The sequence below is a fragment of the Anser anser genome, assembly GCF_964211835.1.
Source record: "Anser anser genome assembly, chromosome: 2".
In the NCBI taxonomy this organism is placed as follows: Eukaryota; Metazoa; Chordata; class Aves; order Anseriformes; family Anatidae; genus Anser; species Anser anser.
The window spans coordinates 118428166-118446165 of record NC_139721.1 but is presented as its reverse complement, the minus strand read 5'-3'; the positions used below and the strand labels follow the sequence as shown (position 1 = coordinate 118446165).

General features: G+C 41.2%; 1 protein-coding gene across 1 annotated transcript in view; it reads right to left on the bottom strand.

Moving 5' to 3' along the window:
* SNRK (SNF related kinase) overlaps positions 1–17429 on the bottom strand; it is a 43989-nt gene extending 26560 nt beyond the window's left edge. The window contains exons 1-3 of the mRNA XM_083825894.1: positions 17172–17429; positions 4339–4439; positions 2268–2961 (exon numbers count right to left, since the gene is read on the bottom strand). Of these exons, the coding sequence (XP_083682020.1) occupies positions 2268–2856 (589 nt within the window). The 5' untranslated portion in view covers positions 2857–2961; positions 4339–4439; positions 17172–17429. The remainder of the gene's footprint in view (positions 1–2267; positions 2962–4338; positions 4440–17171) is intronic.
* Between the last annotated feature and the right edge of the window lie 571 nt (positions 17430–18000).

The following is an 18000-nucleotide window of genomic DNA, read 5'->3' as shown; positions in this document are numbered from 1 at the left end:
TAGCATTAAGAGGTCCAAAGTGTGCTTCATTAACTACAGAATTCAATTTGGACCATCTGGTCAAAGCTTTTAGGCTCAAGGCAGATTTAAACTCTTCAATTTAGCTTTCCAAGATAAGTATAGATTTCCTCTAAGCAAAGTATCAAAAAGATAGCTGTTCAGACAAACCCTACTGTTTCTGTATTTCAAGTAATGCCCTCAAATACAGAGCTGAATAGAGAGATTACACTACTTTACCATTTATTTCTAAAAGTAACCCTCGCAAATGTCATATTTGCATTGCAGTTACCATTTATTCAATACTAACAACTTTTCAAAGTTTTGTAAAACTGTGGTAGGACAACAGATAATTTATCATCATGGAATACAAAATGCAGCATCAAAAGCTATAAAACCTGGAATAAAATCAGAAGATGACCACTTAAAGGTAGCATCCCAAGTTTCCATGTCTAGTTCAGACATTCAAGAACCACAAACCTATTCTGAGTTCCTACTCCTCCCAAGTCCCCATCCTCCATGGATTAACTGTTCTCACCTAATGGCTACATGGTTTTAAGGGGAGAATAAATTAACCTAAGTATACCCAATCCTTCCCAATGACCCCATCCCCCAAGTCCCCATACACCCTTTTTCTTCCAAGCATTTCCAATTGGGCAGTAATATCAAAATTTCAGGTTTTGGCTCATCTTCTGAAATTCGACTGCTACATTTTTCAAGAAATAATCCATAGAATTATTGAATATATAGAATAGAGTATCTGAGAAATGCATTTTCCCCATCTAGCTTCAGAGGCCACTGCAATCAGTTACAATCACACTTTAGAAGGTTCTTTAAAAGACCTAAAAACACAGAAAAACTCAGGAATTTGGATTTCTATTTTGCCACTGATAAAACCAGAACCAACTTTTCTAAAACATTTGACTTTAAGTAGAAATCATTTTCAACTGTAGCATCAACACGGATTTGCAAAACCACGAACAAAGACATGTCACATTCCTAATTATAGCACATTTGAGAAAGAACTTTCAGGTCCAGAAATCCCACAGTAAAATATTTATTCAAAATTAGAAGCCATGAAATGGCATTCAAACATTCAAGCAACAATGGTAAGATCTAATAACTCAAAAAATATTAAGTGTAAGGCAAGAACGTTAGTTCAATACTGTGCAGGATCACCTTGTCAGCATATAAAATTATCTGACCCTTTATCAGGTAGCTTAGCAAAAAAAAAAAAAAACATGCTGAAAGTCAGTCTCAAATATTTAAACCATTGATTGCTGAGGTCACTACTATAACAAAGCAAAATATAGGCAGAGTTCTGTACAGAGTCCCAATGGGTGGTATTAAGAGAGTACAGAAGTATCAGATATGAGGCATGAAACCACAGGAGACATTTTGACTACAATAAGCTATTTCTGAATCATCACTTGAAATTACATGTACCTGAATGCGTTGTTATGCAAGTCTAGGTGAATGCTACCTTAACTAACAGATATGAGCAAGCTGTATGACTACAGGACACTATTTAGTGACCACTACCAATGTTTACAGCTATTTAAAAAAACGACTGAGTTACTTCTAACAACATATGCAATAGACCTAAAAATAGAGTAAGAGAATTAACTGTGTTAGTCTGTATAGCACGCTCCACTTTCCAGTTAAATATGACCACTAGAAGGAAAGAGTAGTAGTCACATGTAAGTTAAAGAACTGGGAAAGCGACTGGAACTCACTCAGTATTTTCAGTTCTCAAACAAGAAAAGGGCAGAGAGGGAATTGGGTGTTAAAGCTCTTGTTAGTTTCTTGTCTCCTCATTTGAAAGCTAAGTCCATGCTTACTACAAATGGATTCCTAGCACCTTAAAGCAGAATATGTTAACAGTAAGAATGTCATTCTTACGTGGCTCACCTGAACAACAAACCTGGTCTGGGAGGATTTAAAAAAAAAAACACACTTTTCAGAAAAGGAGGTATGTCCTCTAACAAAGGAAGTACAAACATATGCATTGCATTCACCTTGCTACAGAAGTTATTTCCAACAAACGCAATTGCATCAGTCCCTATAAAAAGAACTTCAAGCATTTTTTGAGTATCTCCTCTAAATAGAGATACTCCAACACTAGGTCATCTGTAATTTGAGCGATAAAATATTAATTCTTGCCGATTAGCTGGCTTCCACATATGGCATTCTCTTGGAACAGGAAACAGAGTGGTACAACATCATGGTACTTAAATTTAGATTAACAGTTGAATTCAAACAGGACATACCCACTGCTGGTGCATCATACTCATCCCCAAGTAAAATTTCAGGAGCAGAATATGCAAGAGATCCACAGCTTGTGGTGAGCTTCTTTCCAGGCTGAAATTTGTTGCTGAAGCCAAAATCAGTTAATTTCACAAGTCCTTGTTTTTCAAAGAAGACCACATTCTCCGGTTTTAAGTCTCTATGAACTACATGCAGTTTGTGGCAGTACGATATAGCATGAACTATTTGAGCAAAGTACTTTTTTGCCAGATCCTCATTCAGACCTTCTTCGTGTTTCATGATGTAATCAAACATATCTCCTCCATCGCCTAGCTCTAAGATAAGATAAAGCTTCGTCTGGGTGTCAATCACTTCATACAGCCGTACAATATTGGGATGCTGCACTAGTTTCATGCATCTAACTTCTTGAAAAAGATGTCCAGTAGCTAGAGTATCCAGCTTGGTCTTGTCAATTACTTTTACTGCTACTTTTTCACCTGTAAAGACATGTCGAGCAAGTTTGACCACAGCAAAATGGCCTCTGCCCAAAGTTTTATCCAAGTCATACAACCCTGCAATTTTTCCATCATATCCTCGTTTGAAGCCCGCCATTCTGTTTCAGAAGATGAAATAATGTTTAAGCTTTTTGGAACTGTGATCTTTTCATATAAGAGTATCTGATGCAAACAAATAGTCCATTGTCACTGCCAAGCACACCTGAAAAAACAGAGACAAGATTACCTACTGGTATGAACATAAGCAAAACTGTTATTCTGTAATTCTCTTGAAGTTACACTGACACATTATTAAAATTATTGTAATTATTATACATTACTTACAAAATTCTTCAGGAGTTTCTGCGAAGGGTTTGATAAGCCACACTGTGGTGACCAACAGATTTCTGAGGCCATATTATCAGTATGTTCAAACAAATCGAGTATCAACAGTGCAATAATGAAAATTTCACCAAAGCTGGATGGCATTCATGTTCTTGAACTAGAAACCTTAGAAACCTTGCAAGCAACACTTAAAAGCAGCACTATAAAGACTGTTAAAATTGACAGAGCCAAAACCTACAACTTTGCTGGCTACTTTAGATATCAGCTGGGCAGCACAGAATATTGACCAGAACATGCTTGATTTATCTTAGATTTTGGCATACTCTTTTGTGCTGCAGCATGAAACAATTCTCTTCAATACAATGTTCTGAGGGCATGACTTTGGACTTTTACCTTTTCCCTTTTAAACAGCTTTCTGTTTAACAAAGCTCATACTGACATACAGAAGTAACAGAATTAAATCTTGTAAGTTTAAGCACTAACAATTAATACCATAATTACTGCAAATGACCAAAGCTTTACAAGCTGAAATGAAACATTTGGGTTAGATGCACTTTTACTGCAAAATATATGTATTTAATATTTTGACTAGTTATAAAAAATGGTGATAAAAAGGTTGTATGTAGGCTGCCTATGTTCACCACTCCTGGGAATGAATCAGGATGAGAGGAAGAGAAACAGGAAGGAAGGAGAGAAAACTCAGGAACCGAGTTTGTGCTGAACTTCTGCTTACTACTTGATCTGACATTTAAACAAGCAAGGTCCAATTTAAAAAACATTCACATTCAAAGCTGTTTTAGAAGGTCTTATGTCTCACTGTCATTTTATTTCACACAGAACTTCCTGAAAACTTTTCTTACATCTTTAACTTGAATTTAAGTTTAACAATCTGTAGTTATCAAAAAGCTAACCATTCATCCCACATAGAGTACAAAGCACCTAGAAATATGAAAATTAGATGGCTTATTGCCAACTCAATAAAATACAGAAAACGCAGCTCTTCATTTTTTTTTTCTTTAGAATAGATTTTCTCAGTTTCAAAATGGGACTTCAAAAAGAAAAGCTCTGGAAAGGAAGCTGGCAAGCAAACAGCCCCTGACATTAGATATTCTCAAGTCAAAAATGTAAGCACTAGATTAAAAACACTCCTTGCTAAACAAGTTATTTCACAGGCAGTAAACTAATGAACCTGGTTTCATATGGATTCAATTACAAGGGGGTCCTGTGAGGATTCTCTGATGTTTAACAAGCTCACCTTACTGCTTCTCTCAGCTGGAGTCATGGTATAACCTCTTCTCTATTCAGCTGTCTATTTCCACAAAGTCCGTGGGAATTCAGTTCACAGCACCTCCACCCCTGTAAGATTTGAATGAAATCAATCAACTTCTGAAACCTCACAACTGAAGCAAAGAACAGAGCAAGTGCAGCTTTTACATAAACATTGCTGGTGGTTTGTTTTTGTTTCTTTTTTTTTTTTGCGGGGGGGGGGGAGGAGGCAGGCGAAGCGGAGAATACTAATCAAGCTTTAAAAAGAAAAAAACTTCACTGGCTTTTGTGTTACTGTACCTTTCTATTCAGCTATTAAGCACGCTTCCAACTCTCTTCCAAAAAACAATTCCATTTCACTTATAGACTCCATAGCATCAAAATCTGGCACTGAAGTTACAAATGAGTTTTCTACACATTAATTTTTTCTACTGAAAAGTTGTTTTGGATTTGGCTTTGCAAGGTACATATAGGCAATACGCATCCATAAAACTACAATGAAAGTGTCCAAAACTTAAGAGCAATAGTAAAAAAAAAAAAAGAAGAGCTTCCTAGTACACTTGAGACACAGTCATTCAAATCTAGAGCCTCCCACTGGAAAATGAAAACAAAAGTATATTTTTCAAGTCATGCACAAAACACTGTCTCTAAGACACACCGAGTTTATAATATACTCTCCAACCCAAAGTGCACCTATCCTTATTCATGCAGAAAGGTGAAGTACTGCTTTGACACACAACACCTATTGCAGCACATACCGCACAGATGAGCGATTAGAACTAAACCCCATACTACACTTGATAAGCATGCCTAGAGAACTCCCCTCAAAAATATTAGCCTAACACACAAGGGCTTTAAAGGACTGAAGCTTCAGTATGATTGGGATATCTGCTTCCCAATACATCCCACATCACTAGTCTTACAGAATTTCCCCTACCTCTACCAATTGAGCCATATTATACCATCCCGTCTTTATTCCAGAAAGTACAAAGCTAGATGAAAAGTGCTACATTAGACCAAAGGTCTATTTTGAACAGTTTCCTACCTGGTATGTAACCATTAGAGAACGCAAAGGGTAGAGCATAGGACAACAGCAAATGTAACAATGAATAATGAAACCCTACTTATCTTTATCAGATTCAGAAAGCTTCTTTACAGACGTTAATAATGCCTGATGGATTCCACCCCCACGCATACAGTGAAACCAGGCAGGTGCTTTATTAAAGCATGCAATTTCTTAGCATCAAGAACATCCTGCAACAAGTTGTTTAATAACTTAACTATGGGCTTTGAGAAGAACCACTTCCTCTTGTTTGTTTTCAGTCTCCTGATAATTTGTGCATCTTCTCATTAACTGTCTGTCCCCAAACCAGAACTATCATACCCTTATTTACCTTGCCTGAAGCAACTCACAGGTTTAGCTTCCTTCATAGCTTCAGTTCAACCTTGTCAAGTCCTAGTTTGTCATTCCTTTCACAGAGGTCATTCCAAAGGCTTTAGGGTTCTTCTCACCTTCCTCTAAACATTTTCTCTTTTGTTCTATACTCCTTTCTTAGAATTTCTTGGGTTGTTGAGGGTTTTGGTTTGGACTACTGCTGAGTACTCACAATGTTTTCATACATAATGTTTTATTATAATTCTGTAATATTCCATCATACTGACCCTCAAAACACAGGCTAAAAAAAAAATAGTCCATGAACACACATAAACATCCTAACATTAATCTGTATGAAGCAACAGGAAAACTGTGCCTCATCCCACTGGATGACTCCAGAGTCTCAATCCTAAACAGACTGCAAGTATTTTCAAAAAAGTAAAACTAAAATAAATGTAAGAACCATCTCCACCACACCTTAATCACTGCTTATAGATTAAAGAAAAGCAAAAAAGAAAATTACAGAGAACCTTTTTTAACTGCCACTAGGACATCACCCATCCCCACACAAAGCTGTTTTTGCCCATAATGAATCCTACACTCAATACCTTATGCTTAATTATTTAACAGTTTTAGAACCCTTAAATTAAAGAAGTAAAAGCTGTGTCATAATACAATAAACAGTCATTTGCTATGTAATAGAAGCTACCAACCCCACAAACTCCAGTGCTCAACTTATTACTGACTATTTCTTTCCAAATATTACATCAAGCCTCAGGATTTAAATCTCCTTTCACAAGAATTCATCACATCCTACAAATCTGACTCAGGTCACGAGAGGAGACATGGCTTTAAGAGAGATGTCCTCTTAAACCTCAGACTTGAAAACAACACGTGCGTATTTATGTGCAAACAAGACAAGGCTTTCTTAGTGCATGGCAAAACCCAAATTTTGGTACTAGAAGAGGTAAGGATGACTGAGGTTAGAAGGTCTCCCTTCATTTTAAATGATCTTTTCACCAAATTCAAGAAGATTGCATGCCTGGCAGAGGGAAGGGGATAGAGCAAATCCACCCAGATGTTACAGAAGGTAACTTGTCTGAATGTAAGTATCTACGACACTCAGCTGTAAGGAAAAATTCGTACATAATTACTTTGTTCACTTGGCACATTTTCAACAATGTTTGTACAAATTCAACACACAATTTATCTCTAAATGACAGAATACACATAAACATTAACCTGCCAACAAAACCCCAGCAAAAATCAGTTAAGTTTAAGCCACGGAGAAATATTCAGACAGTAATCAATAGATTGGAGAAAAGCTTACAGAAATGGAAGCTAAAATACGCTTACTAATGTTGCAGTCCCATTAGTTGAAATTAAATTAATGCAGATTCATTAGTAGTTTAACATAAAGGCTCAGTAACAGACCAACTAACTCTTAGTTCTGTGGCTTTGAAATAAATCTTCAGTGATAAAGCTCCCACAGCTGACCACAAGGATACCAGACACACAGACAGTTTGAAATAAACACATCAAAGGTAAAAATTGTTCAGGAGTAGGAAGTGGATACAAACTAATGGATACAGTGCATATGCATACAAACCTTGAATACTATTTAAATATGCTAATTAAAAGATTACAGTTGTTGTATCAATACCTTTTGGAGCACTGACAGTTGAAACTTAAGTTTTCCTTTTAGCACTACCTGCCAGAGAAGCAATTTTGTTCTTTCAATTTCTCACTACAGTAAGAAAGGAGAATTTTGATGGTACTTACAGATCAACTAATGGTCCAGTTACCCAAGATACCAGATTTAAAACTGAAGCCAGCTTCTCGTACCCTTTTGCTTTTTTCTTCTTGCAGTTGTCTCCTTAGTTACACCAGTAAAATTCCGGGGGCTAACTATAAATTCAACCACCCAAAGCTTCCAGATTTAACACATCTGCTACCATCGCACTCCAAAAGAGGGTTAGTTTAATCACAGATCATTTCAGTGATCCAGTTTACAACGTGACCTCTTGCACACTTTTACCAGCACAACTGAATAAACTGCAAACTGCAGCAGCCGATAGAAGGAAAACTTCAACCAGACATGCTTTGCCAGCAAACCAATCCACAGCCAGAGGAAAAATATTTAAGAGCCAATTATATCACAGAAAATATTTGCCCAGGTTTCTTTTAATTCACATTATCTCAGGTTTTTTTAATAAGTTCTTTTGTCAGCATTAACATTTGGGTTTTCTAGTCGGTGAACTTAGTAACCACTAGCAGCATTTAATCCAGGTGGCTAATGATGTTTTCAAAATGCAGCTTTCCCTAACTCTGCCAGCATTCAGCTACACCCCTAATGCTCATTTCACGCAATGTAGACACGTACTAGTTAACAGATTCAGAACAGATCTGTCCTTCCACAGATGTTCCTAAGTTGCCGGCAGAAACAGACCTGAGGGTGCTGTCTGACAGCCAGCTGAACACGAGCCAGCAGTGTGCCTGGGTGGCCAAGAAGGCCAATGCCATCCTGGCCTGCATCAGGAATCGTGTGGCCAGCAGGACCAGGGAAGCGAATGTCCCCCTGTACTCGGTGCTGGTGAGACCATACTTTGAGCACCGTGTCCAGTTTTAGGCCCCTCGTGACAAAAAGGACAGTGCCGTGCTCCAGCATGTGCAGAGAAGAGCAATGAAGCTGGGGAAGGGACTAGGAAACACGTGACATAAGGTGTGACTGAGGGAACTGGGATCGTTCAGCCTGGAGGAGAGGAGGCTCAGGGGAGACCTTGTCGCTCTCTACAACTGCCTGAAAGGAGGCTGCAGCGAGAAGGGTACCTCTTTTCTCAAGTCACAAGCGACAGGGCACGAGGCAACGGCCTCACGTTGCACCACAGGAGGTCGAGATTGGATATCAGGAAGAATTTCTCCACAGCAAAGGCGGTCAGGCACTAGCACAGGCTGCCCAGGGAGGTGGTGGAGTCCCCACCCCAGGGGTATTTAAGAGATGTGTGGATGTGGCGCTTAGGGACATGGCTTAGTGGTGGACTTGGCAGCGTTAGGTGAGCGTTGGACTCAATGGACTAACGGATCTTTCCCAACCTAAGTGACTCTGTATATCCCACCTCACAACGTACTGCAGTTTCTGTAACAGAGATTTGCAGAAGCAGTTCTGTAATATCACATGCATCCTATTAAGTGACTTAACAACAGTACTGTGATTCAACCATCTCTAAAAGTGTATGAATAGATCTAATAGATCTGTTTAGAAAAAAACCACCAGTATGTTTCAGAGACATTAGCTCTTCTTTAAGCAATTCATCCTGTCCATAAAGTTTCCATTAGATTATACATTACAGGCAAGACCAGCCTAGTTCATCTTACCTTAACGTCTGTATTAGCTTCTGACTTTAGAAAATGAAGATTCAAGGCTCCATTTCAACAAAATGTTATAATATTATCAAAGCAAAAATTTCTCTCCATTATCAGGCTAAACGACATGAAACCCAAAGTAATCTTGACCGGTACTCATCTCTCCAGTGAGAGACCTGTGCCCCTTCATGGCAAATGGAGATTCAGTCAACACAGATAGGAGTCTGTGACAAAACAAATTGCTCCCTAAAGCAGATACCCAAATAAGACAAATGAATCATTTCTTAAGAGCACACACTTTCATTTTTCGTAACAGGAGTTTAGGATGACTAGTTCTGTGGATGTATACATTATACACATCCACCAGACAGATTAAATAAATTTCACCGTCTGTTTCTCCTTTTGGTCTCTTTTGTCTCAGATAACTAAATAACTGGTATAATGTTATTTACTAAATAACTATATGTTGAGAATAAGTCTTAGATTGCTATTCTACCTAAAAACTGTAAATCAATATTTGGCACAAGTTGCTCACAGAGATCTAGAAACAATTTTTTGACTTGGAAAGCAACTTACTCAAATTGTTAGAACCTGAGAGTATATCACAGGAAACATCTACTCGGTATACGAACTGGGCAAGTTTGATTTTCCATGTTATTTCATTATTTCCTACCAACATTAATCTGCCATCCTATGGTAAGAAACCTTCAGAGCCTAATCTATGAGCCTCTGAAAGCAGTCCATCTTTGTGACAGTGTGATCCACTGCTTATGTGTGAGGATGGTGCAGTGTGCCAATCGCCTTTCCTCACAGGGCTTCTGCTCGCCTTTGCTTTTATACAAGGGAAAGCCAACACACTCCAAACAGGAGTGAAGTGCTGCGTGAGTGAACTGTGAAGAACGCACATGCTTTGTACATATTACATGCTCTGAAAACTGGTCATAATTCATTCCTCCACAGTGTCTGAGACTTGTTAAGCCTTGTTCTACCAGATGTCTCTTGACTATGAAAGGCACGTTATGGGACTTGTGATCTGGAGCACCTGTAATCTGTCTTTGTTTCCACACAGGGGTGTCACAGCCCAGCCAAGCCCTTCCTCCCCAGTTTTCCTGCCACCTGAGCCTTCCCAACTACCAAAGGTACTCAAAGAGATGGCAGCAACCTATGCCTGCTCTACAGCCAAGCACTGCAGATACAACAAAGTCTAGGTTTTACCACTGAGCCCTAACATACACAATGCTATCTAACACTTTATTTTCCACGTGGCACAACTGCACCACAGCATACAAGCATAACCTCCCCTTCACTGCTGACAAACCCCATAAACCCTCCCGCTCCTGAGAAGTTCCTCAATACAACACTACGGCAGATTTCTCGAAGGTGTACATGCATTTATTTTGTTTTCATATTAGGCCTCATCATCAGCTCCCACAGCAACAGCATTCATCTCACAGAGCTATTACTAAAATGTCAAGATATATCAGCAAATCCCTCTACCATTCAGCATGGCTACACCTAAGATGATGAACAAAGGTAAGAGTTATCAAGCAGCTCTATGATCCAAATATAAAAAGAAGTCTTAACCTGCAGTAATTTAATGGTATACCCTAGTTTTAAATAGTTTTCAGAATTTTGCTCTGAAAGGGTATGAGAATTGCCAGCTGTTAATTAAGTTTTGCCAGTAAGCATTTATGAAGCCTTTAGTAAAGAGTTAATGCTTTATTATTTTAGAATGCATTGGAGGAACCAGAGCTACTGAAGCCTCTCTTTATCTCTTCTTACACTAGAAATAAAAAAACAGAAGGCTAGCAAATATGCTTCAACTCCAAGGTCCATTATTCAGTAAACAGCCAGATGCGTTTGGCAGGCCAATAAGCTTAATAAAAAAATTGCTCCTGGACCTATAAATAGAAGTTTTTTGGGTGGATATGATGCATGGGTGTTGTGTTAGTGTTACAGATTTCAGAGATGTATGAAGTGTACTAGCTTATTATTTTGTAACAGAATTACGAGAACCTGCACGACCTGAGAATTGAGAGCAAGACACTGTGATTCTCCCTCTCTCTTCCACTCTTGTGATACTCCACCTGGAGTGCTGCACTCAGCTCTAGGACCCCCAGCACAAGAAGGACGTGGACCTGTTGTAGAGAGTCCAGAGGAGGCCACGAGGATGCTCAGAGGGCTGGAGCACCTCTCCTGTAAAGACAGGCTGAGGGAGTTGGGCTTGTTCAGCCTGGAGAAGAGAAGGCTCCAGGGAGATCTTAGAGCAGCCTTCCAGTGCCTAAAGGATGCTACAGGAAAGCTGGGGAGGGACTCTTTGTCAGGGGGTGGAGTGATAGGACAAGGGGTAATGGATTTAAACTAGAAAAGGGTAGGTGTACATTAAATATAAGGTAGAAATTCTTCACTCAGAGGGCAGTGAGGCACAGGCTGCCCAGGGAAGCTGTGGATGCCCCATCCCTGGAGGTGTTCAAGGCCAGGCTGGATGGGGCTTTGGGCAACCTGGTCTGGTGGGAGGTGTCCCTGCCCATGGCAGGGGGGTTGGAATAAGGTGATCCTTAAAGGTCCCTTCCAACCCAAAGCATTCTCTGATTCTATGATTTGAGGCAGCTCCAATACACAAAAATAAATAAAATGCTTAAAAGAATAAGATGCAAGATAAAAACTTGTTATTTGATGGATGATCTCATTCTTAGGTGAGATATTCCCAAAGTTTTAGATCTACAGATTGCCATCAACCCTCCTATTTTCCTGAAGATAAGTACAGTCACATCAAACACGGTAAGTTTAAGCTTTCTTCTTTCACATGGGCTTATAAATGAATGGTAAATGGTTTGCAGAACACCAGGAAACAAAGACTTGACAACTGTGCTGTAGAAACTCCACAATACAGTTGATATCTTTGCAAGAATCATTTTCCATACAGTCAAGTGAAAAAAGCTACTGGATCTAAGTTAGTCTTTCAAGGCACCCAATTTAAAAATCATGACTGTCTTTTTCTTTCACAAAAAGGAGGCAAGCAAGAAAAGAAATGCAGACAACACTGAGGTAGGTACATATTGCAAAGCGATGGCAAGAAAACAACAGTGTGAGCACGACTGTGACCAAAAGATAGATGCCAAAGCTATTAAGGGGACAGCTGTGCTAAGAGTGATCGAACTAACTAGGACCCACAGACAAACCATCATTAGTAACCACCGGCAGTGGTCCCAACTGCCTCTAGTTGTGAAATGTTTTAAAAGCCCACGATACTTTCATAACCATGCTGATAATAGCTACAGTTCACAAGGCACTTTCCGTTCCTAAGAGGAGGTAATACACAAGACAAATGCAATCTGCCCTATGGATTTGAGAACTCAGCAATAGCTTTACAGCACTTAAAGTCTTCACACCAGCCACAGCTGCAAAAGCAGCTAATTTCACAGTGCCTGTTCTCCTCTTGGGCCTACTCTCAATGTCCAATGTGGCTAAACAAACAGAAAAGCAGTCCAAGAAACGCTCACCGCCACCTTGTTCAGGAGTCAGGTCCTTCAGCAATACAGGCCGCTTAAGATCTAAAGCTAGTCTTAAAGTATTATTGCAGAAGAGAACACCAGATCTTCCCAAACAATCATCTCCCCTAAACTACCTTCTGCAAAGCAGTATGCAAAAACATCTTTAAAAGGACTTGCTCCAAATTTCCTATCTGCTAGTACTTTTATCTTTAAAATCAGTTATAAAACTTTGTTCCGAAAGTGTGACATCAGGTTATATAATAAATTAGTTTCCGTCTAAGTTAGCCCTTTTTGCAGTAACTGTTGAAAGAAAAAATTCTCAGCTATAGGAAATTAACGTGAACATCTTAGTTACGGATATTCATAAACCTTTCCAATCAAGATGTGATATCAAAGGAGTCTGAAGATCACAGAAACCAACAAGCTTTTCAACTATCTTCCAAGCAACAGAAGGAATTTGTGACAGGTAGCTGGACTCCCGAGCCCAAGAAGCCAGCTCACCAACTTTGATAAGCAGTACCCATTTAGCTTCTCAAAGGCTTCAACATTCTAAAGCTCATCATGTTTCCCTTCTCTTTTTCCGTCATTTTTTTTCAAAATTAACCAGGAACATGAAACTGATTAAGAAATTCTTTGCGTATCAGACAGAAGTCATTATTGTGATTCATGATGCTATCACTACCTTTTAGACAGGACGTTGTTTGTTTTTTTTTATCATCATTTCCAGAAAACCTACTGCTGGAAGCTTCTTTAAAAAAAAAAAAGAAAACAATCAGACAAGTTAAATTTCTGTCTCAGCAACCTGGACTCTTTGAGAAGGATCACCTCCCCTACTCCGTGCTCAGGAACTCTCAGAATTGTTTCACTCTTTTCAAGTATCTCCGTATTAATGTTACCAAATAATTTTCTCATGCTAGACAATATAACGAAAAACATGCACAAGAGCTCTAAATGTTCCACCATTAATCAATGAGTAATTAAAACATTAAGTCATTTTGAAGAAGTTACCACTGATTAAACATCTAACATCAACTTTGCTGTTTGAATTCGGAATCACAAACGTGATTTTTATTCTGCATCAAAGAGAGGAGAAAGCATCAAACACTAGCTCAAATGTTAAGTATTCAGATGCAAATAAATGCGTATTGTTAGCATCAAGTATAAGCAATAATTTCTATTAAATTTCTTAAGAACCATCTCTGAACTCAAATTCTAGATAGGTGCCTTTGTTTAGCATTACATCTGATAACATAAATATTAAGTACTTCAATTGACTTAATGCTGGCCTCTTCCATCTAGGACACAAACTCCTTGAACTGTAAAAAACAGCACCTATCCCAACCTATAGTCACACAGTTTCAATGCTTTATCCTCATTTATAGCATCCTATATTTTCTAGGCACTGGCAGACACCTGAAATTCACCATGCTTCAACTTGAACTAAAGCTACAAAAATTAAGCTACCATCATATCTCTCAAGTAAAGTTGGTTTGAGTGCAGTTAGCAACTAGTTAAGAGACTGCTACGGAAAGCACAGAATGATACATGAAGCAAAGAGTAAAAAAAAAAACAGCCTGTCAAATTCAGGGCAACATGAACGCCCCAACATAGTTGCAGAGGATCACTGTACAACGGAGAGACTGGTTTTCTCAGAAAGGGATCCCACACTATTTCATATTTTGCAGGCATGAGAACTGCACAGCCCTTTCTCCTCATTAAGTTCTTACCATTGGTGACTTAGTCAACTTGCGTACTAGAACTCTGCCAAGTTCTAAGTTACCCTAGAATTGTATGTGAATACAGTTTTTCAAATCCTCTTAAAGCTCTTACATAACGTTGTTATGTGTATTAAAAGCCAGCTACCTTATATTATTAGAGAAGCTGCAGCATTCCAGTTAACTTCTGGAAAGTACTGCGGTAAAGAAGATGTGCAGAACTTCATGCGTTACCACAGTTAACAGCTTATGCAATTTAATATATTAGTATATTCATCATAAGCTGCAGTTCATCGCTGTATCCAGAAGGCAGTGTCCCTGATCTGAACCATGTTTCACTGTTATGTTTTTTTTTATATATATATTTTAAGACATAATTAGAAAACTTTACCAAGTAAAAATGGACAGAAGTTCATTAAGAAATTTTACAGACAAACATTTCAAGTGGATTTTTAAAAGCTGACGAAATCTACGAAAAGAAATTCTTTATTTTGTGAGAGATTCTGAGGGGGAAAAACAAGCTAGCTACACCAGGATCCTGTGCCCTTGAAAGCAGGACAGGGAACAAAGCAAGACAAAGGCACTAGTTTGGCATTACTGTTCCTAGTAGGATAAAAAGGGACAGTGATATACTGAAGGTATACAGTGCAAAATTACTCAGATACTATATTAAATGCAGAGAGGTTGAGCCTGAGAGGAGACCAGGCTGTCCAGAACACTGCACAAGGAAGCTGACTACTGCAAGTAGACAGGTATCTCCAAAAGCATATTAACATGCAGTCTTAACGTGCTATTTAAAATAATCTGAAAGCAGACTATGCATCTACAGTGCAACAGGGAACAGTGACTGTGCCACACCACCCACACTGCATGGGAATATTAGTTCTTGTAGCAAGACAATTCAGGGAACATCAGTAACCTGTGCAGAAATTTCAGTATCCAAAAATACTCACAGAGCAAGGCTCGATCTGTACCTTCCTGCTTCCCAAGCGTATTCAAAATAAGTTTATCCCTAAGTTCATTTAAGATATCATTTCCCCCTTTCCCTATCTTTGTTAGAAGCCCCAGGCACGAACCACCAAATTCAGTCAAGGCAGTCAGACAGATGTACAGTCGGACACCTTGTTTACCAAACACTTCGCCAGCATTCAGGTTAGCTTCTCTTCCCAGTCACCTGAAACACTGCACCACCATTCTTCCACTTTTCTGGCCATTTAGAATATTCAGGAAAAAAGTGAGACGAGACTGGACTTTCTTCCCCTTAGCTGTGACTGTTAAATTCTCAAATCTGGATTTTTCATCCACCAGAAGTAAAAAAGGCAAGTATTAGTCTATCTAAATTAACATTTCAACGTTTGGCAAGGTAAAATTTGATTGCATTAGTTAGTAATGACAGTTAATGCTTGTAAGCTTGTTTCACATTCCTTCTTTCTAAGGGTAAGCAACTGTACAAAAATAATCATCATCTGAATTCCCACTTTCTGAGATGTACTTAAAGGTATTTAAAAAAAGAAACACTCATTAACCCAGTTCTTAATGGTGCATGCCTTGCAAAAACTGCCTAATTCTACCATAGTAATCATTTGCTTGTAAACACTTCCATATAGATTTTATTTTGCTGAGATTCATTAAACTGGTCCTTCCCCAGAGCCTGGAGATCTAAATATACTCATCATAAACAACTCCAAAAAGCAGCCTATATGACTAAGTAGTGACTGCACTACAGAGGGCAGGAGTAAGCAGATTTGCATGCAATTCATTCATGCTAGATGGCTCTAAGTCATAAAATACAATTCAGCTGTTCCAGGAACTGCAATGGTACCATTGAGGAAACCACTTCTTTGCATATCTCCTCTTAACTAGCACTTGAAAGCAAGATGGTCAGTAGGAAACTACCTATGCATAAGCAAAAGCCCAAAGCTTTTTGTATTTCCATATCCCATGTAAAGCTTTTCTCCTTCACAGGTGTTCCAGCACCACTTACCAATAAAAATATCCAACGTGAAAATAGGTCACATATGTCTCCAACCATCCCCAGGCCAACACTGCCTTTTTCCCTAGTGGATGCTCTCCAATACTTTATTCAGCCTACTTACGAAAAACCAAACATACCACACACATCTGTCCTTTAGCCATTCCTGAGCCTCTAAATCAACTGCAAACATCTTCAAAAGTCATCTCCCATGAATTTAACCAGCGGAGCACCATCTGGATGCTAAAACCCACCTGGCAGAAAGCACAAAGACCTCTCCGGGACTTACCTACTTATCCAGCCCCTGCCTACAGTAACCTAAAGGCGGTTCAATGCAATAAACGCACTGACAGGACGAGCACTGACAAAGAACAAGGGGACGCTTGTGTCAGAGGCATGCTCCGAGCAGAAAAGCCACCAGCCAGCCCGCATCCTCCACAAACCTGTTGGCTTAGCACCTGGCTCCAGAGGGGCGAGATGCACCGTCATCCCCCACAACACCCCCATCCCCGGGGGCGACCCTTTAACCGGGGGGGGGGGCTTTATTTTTAATTTCCCCTTAAAGCAACAAAAAATACGAGGCGGAGCTGACGGGGGGGGGGGGGGAAGGACACACACACCCCAGCCCAAACTGCTTTCCCGGGGTGACCCCACCACAGGGGAGGGGTGCCACGGCGGGGTGACCCCACGGGGGGGGTGCCACCACAGGGGGGTGCCACCGTCCCCACGATGGGGGCCTCCCCCCTACCCCCTACCCCCCCCATCCCTCTGTCCTCCGCCGCAGCGACCTTCGAGGAGCGGCCCCCGCCGCCCCCCCCGGGCCGGGGCCCAGCCGCTACGGGCCCGGGGAGGCGAAGGGAAGGGGATGAAGGGTTCTGCACCCCCCCCCCCCCCCCAACTTACTGCCTCCGCCGGCGGCGGCGTCTCCTCGGGCCGCCGCGCCCCGCGCCGCCCCCCTCATGGGCAGCGCCCCCCGGGCCCGCCCGCGGGAGCGGCCGGGAGGCTGGGGAACGGCTCCGGCACGCCGCGGGGTGGCCTCGGCGGCTCGGGGAGGACGGGCGGACGGGCGGGAGGACGGGCGGACGGGGCCCGGCGCTGCGGCGGCTCCGAGGCGCAACTGACAACAACGGCCGCGGGGAGCCGTTGGGGGGTGGGGGGGAAGGGGCGGGGAGGGGAGGGGCAACGGGCGGCCGCGCGAGCCCGCGAGGAATGGGCGGTGCGCATGCGCGGGAGGGGGGCGGTGCTAGGGGAGGGGAGGGGAGGGGAGGGGAGGGGAGGGGAGGGGAGGGGAGGGGAGGGGAGGGGAGGGAAGGGAAGGGAAGGGAAGGGAAGGGAAGGGAAGGGAAGGGAAGGGAAGGGAAGGGAAGGGAAGGGAAGGGAAGGGAAGGGAAGGGAAGGGAAGGGAAGGGAAGGGAAGGGAAGGGAAGGGAAGGGCTCGGCTCGTTCCCCTTCCTGCCCACTCCTGGGCTCCCACTTCCTGAGATCAGCTGTGGAAATGGAGGAGGGGAAGGGAGGACAAAGCGCTGCGTGTCCCTCAGGTGCCCCTCAGCGTCCACAAGGGGTGCCTCGTCCAGTTTTTTCGGTGCCAGCAGTGCTGTTTCCCACCTGACGGAGTTTCCCACCTGAAAGCGGGGGGGCGTTGGGGCTGCCAAAATAGAATGGTAGAATCACAGAATATCCCGAGTTGGAAGGGACCCACAAGGATCATCAAGTCCAACTCCTGGCACCGCAC